This window comes from Folsomia candida, unplaced genomic scaffold, assembly GCF_002217175.1.
Source record: "Folsomia candida strain VU population unplaced genomic scaffold, ASM221717v1 Fcan01_Sc130, whole genome shotgun sequence".
NCBI classification, from domain to species: Eukaryota; Metazoa; Arthropoda; class Collembola; order Entomobryomorpha; family Isotomidae; genus Folsomia; species Folsomia candida.
Window position 1 is genome coordinate 10,018 of NW_019091322.1, and position 2,669 is coordinate 12,686.

The 2,669-nt window shown below is 44.2% G+C and overlaps 1 protein-coding gene across 1 annotated transcript; it reads right to left on the bottom strand.

The window, feature by feature from the left end:
• Positions 1 to 301: 301 nt before the first annotated feature.
• LOC110862976 lies at positions 302 to 1,869 on the bottom strand. The gene is made up of 3 exons (XM_035845999.1): positions 897 to 1,869; positions 568 to 807; positions 302 to 490 (listed from the first exon to the last, which is right to left on the bottom strand). Exons 1-3 carry the CDS (start codon positions 1,836 to 1,838, stop codon positions 302 to 304), a joined length of 1,371 nt encoding a protein of 456 aa, XP_035701892.1. The 5' UTR covers positions 1,839 to 1,869.
• Between the last annotated feature and the right edge of the window lie 800 nt (positions 1,870 to 2,669).

Sequence of the window (2,669 nt, forward strand, 5' to 3'; positions counted from 1 at the left end):
TTTTTATTAATAGCATATTGATGTATTACATGCCAAACCCCAAATTTGCACGTCATAACATGCGATTTTATTCCCTTTGGTCATAAGTCATTGAAGAAAAAAAAATCCGAAGGAAATCCGGCACAAATCACAAAATTTCAAATAAATTTCTGAAAAATCTTTAAATGCTTTTTAAACATTTCTTAAATTTTTACGCATATGTCTGATTTCTATATTAAATTAAGACCTCAAAATGAAATTTTAGAGGTTTGACTTGGAATCTATTATTATAATCCTTCACCATTACGAAATAGTGTTTAGTTTAAAATGAGGCTTGATGAACTGTTTGGGGAATACCGTGTGGAATGGAAATTTTAAATAATTGTTTCTGAAACCTCTGAAACAAATTGACGGGTTGGTACAACTGTTCAATTTCTTTTGAACTGCTTTTTCCTGTTCCTTTTGCCTTCTCTTTAGTTCTTCTTTCCACTCCCGAACCCCGCCCACTGAGCTGCTTCTGTAAAAATTAAATAAATTAAATGCTAAATTAAATATTTAAGACAAATTAAATTCTATTATTTTAATTACCTCGGCCAACTCGGCGATGACATCCGCTTTCGATACAGTATCCCCACCACCCATGATGCATGCTGTGGGCGACATGGTACTGGTCCTTTTCAGGGGCTCATGACCATTCTCCTGATGCTGCTGCTGACCGCCCCTTCCGCATGTCGAAGATGCGTCGGACTCGTCAGCGTCAGGAATTACTCGGCCCAGTGGCGGAGCAGATTTTGTCCTTGACATTGGCGTCTTCCTCAAATGTACCTTCTACAAAAGTTAGTTGCATAGTGTGTCAAGAGTAACACGATCTCAACTACATGCATACATTAAGCAATGACAATTTTTGTTGGACCTACCATTAATTCTTCTGCTTTAATCATACCACATCCAATTTTATTTGTCGAGGCGACAGATGCAGAAGAGGAGTTCCCGTTGGTGGTGTTGTTGTTCTCATCAATTGTATCGCTAGTAGCAGTCGACCCATTTGACTCTCTATTCATTTTCACAAACCCGTTGATCCTTTCAGGGTTAATCTCTTCAAACTCGTCTTCAGCATTGGTTTCCTCTGGAACTGACAACAACCCAGACGAATTATCAGAGGGGATGACCACTCCCAATGCTTTCATTGTCTCCTCAACTCTGGCTGAATTCTGTTGCTTAGTATTGCCGTGATTCCCACCAAGAAGGGTGCCCTGACTTGACTTTGACTTGTTTTGAATACTTCTTAAATACTCGGACGGTTTAATGAGTGCATCTTGTGGAGGTGTTGGAAAGTGTGGAGGGATGAAGGGGACTTTCCCTGGGTTCACAGATGGCTTGGTCGGGGTCAAGGGGACATGCTGACTACTTTCCTCGCAGCTCTTCTCCTCACTCGTCCCTCCTCCGTGCCCGTTACTACTGTTCTCGTTTACCAGTGGGGGAGATGAAACAGATCGCAAGAGTTTCCTGGTCTGCTCAAAGTCAATTATTTTACCATTAGTTAATTCTTCAATGTCTTCGTAATCATTTTCTGGTTCTGGCTCGGCTGACTTGTTCATCTCACTTTCTTTGGGTATATTTGGCAGAGGACAGGAAAGTTGTTTGGGGGTGGTGTCGGACTGTGTGTGTAAGGGTGGCATGGGCGGAGGGGGAGGAGGAGGTGGTGGCATATTATTTGCATTTACTTGATTTTTCAGTTTTGTGGTGTCACCCCCCGGAACCCGGTTATTGTTTGAGACGAGTCCATTGGGACTTTCTCGCTTACAAGAAGATTTCTCTGTCTGGAATTTGCTAATACATTCTGAAATGGTTGTGGACATGCCAGTCTTCGACCCTGCTGGGGGTGTTTGTGGGGGGATGATGTTGACGAGGACGAAGAAGACTCTGCCAATCCGACCTTGAGCTTCGGTGTAGACTCATTGCATGGGTCGGCAAAGTGGTGATGGTGAGAATGACTCGAGTTGACGGGGCAGGAGCCATGATTGTTATGCCCTTTCCCACGACGACCTTTTGTGTCTCACTCACCAAATTTTCTGGGGATGTAGAAAAAATGGGGAACTGCTGGCTAAAGTGACAGTCGACCCTTGTCGTTTGTGATTCGATTTCTTTAGAATCCCTTTTCCAACCTCTGCTGCTCCGCTGTTGCCAAAATCAAGTGTCACAGGAGAAGTGGGAGTTGCGACTGAAGGTGGGTGCAAGTAGAATGGGTTGGGAGATGCTCCTATGAGGGAATTGGTAGAACCATAAGTTCCAGAAGTTTGATAATCTGCGAGGGTGAAAGTGTCTGACACGTCCGACTTGACGAGGGTAGTTTCATCTGAGGTAGAACATCCACAAGAAACGGCTGAGGACGAAGAGGGGGACAAGGAGGGGGCACTCGTGGAGGCCGAAAGGCTCGAGTTTCCACTGGAGGAGGCACAATCCCCTGGACTTGAAGAGGTGATCTTGTCAGGATTTTCTCTCTCAACGTGCAGGTGACTAAATGGCTTGTGCTGCTGGTGGTGATTTCGTAGATTGTGGTTGGACGCGTCACTAAAACTGTAGTCGTCAACGATCCCAGTAATAAAGTCACTCGTTGTGTCCTTCTCAGAAGTTTGAGTTGTTGACCGCCGACTCGTTTGGGACTCACAGTTATCGTTGTCGGTAAGAAT

Excerpts from the sequence above, each read along its gene's own strand:
- LOC110862976 (XM_035845999.1), bottom strand. The coding sequence starts at position 1,838 with ATGTCCACAACCATTTCAGAATGTATTAGCAAATTCCAGACAGAGAAA. Across the intron at positions 808-896 it reads TTAAAGCAGAAGAATTAATG|AAGGTACATTTGAGGAAGAC; the intron begins GTAGGTCCAACA and ends TAACTTTTGTAG. Across the intron at positions 491-567 it reads TCATCGCCGAGTTGGCCGAG|CTCAGTGGGCGGGGTTCGGG; the intron begins GTAATTAAAATA and ends TTACAGAAGCAG.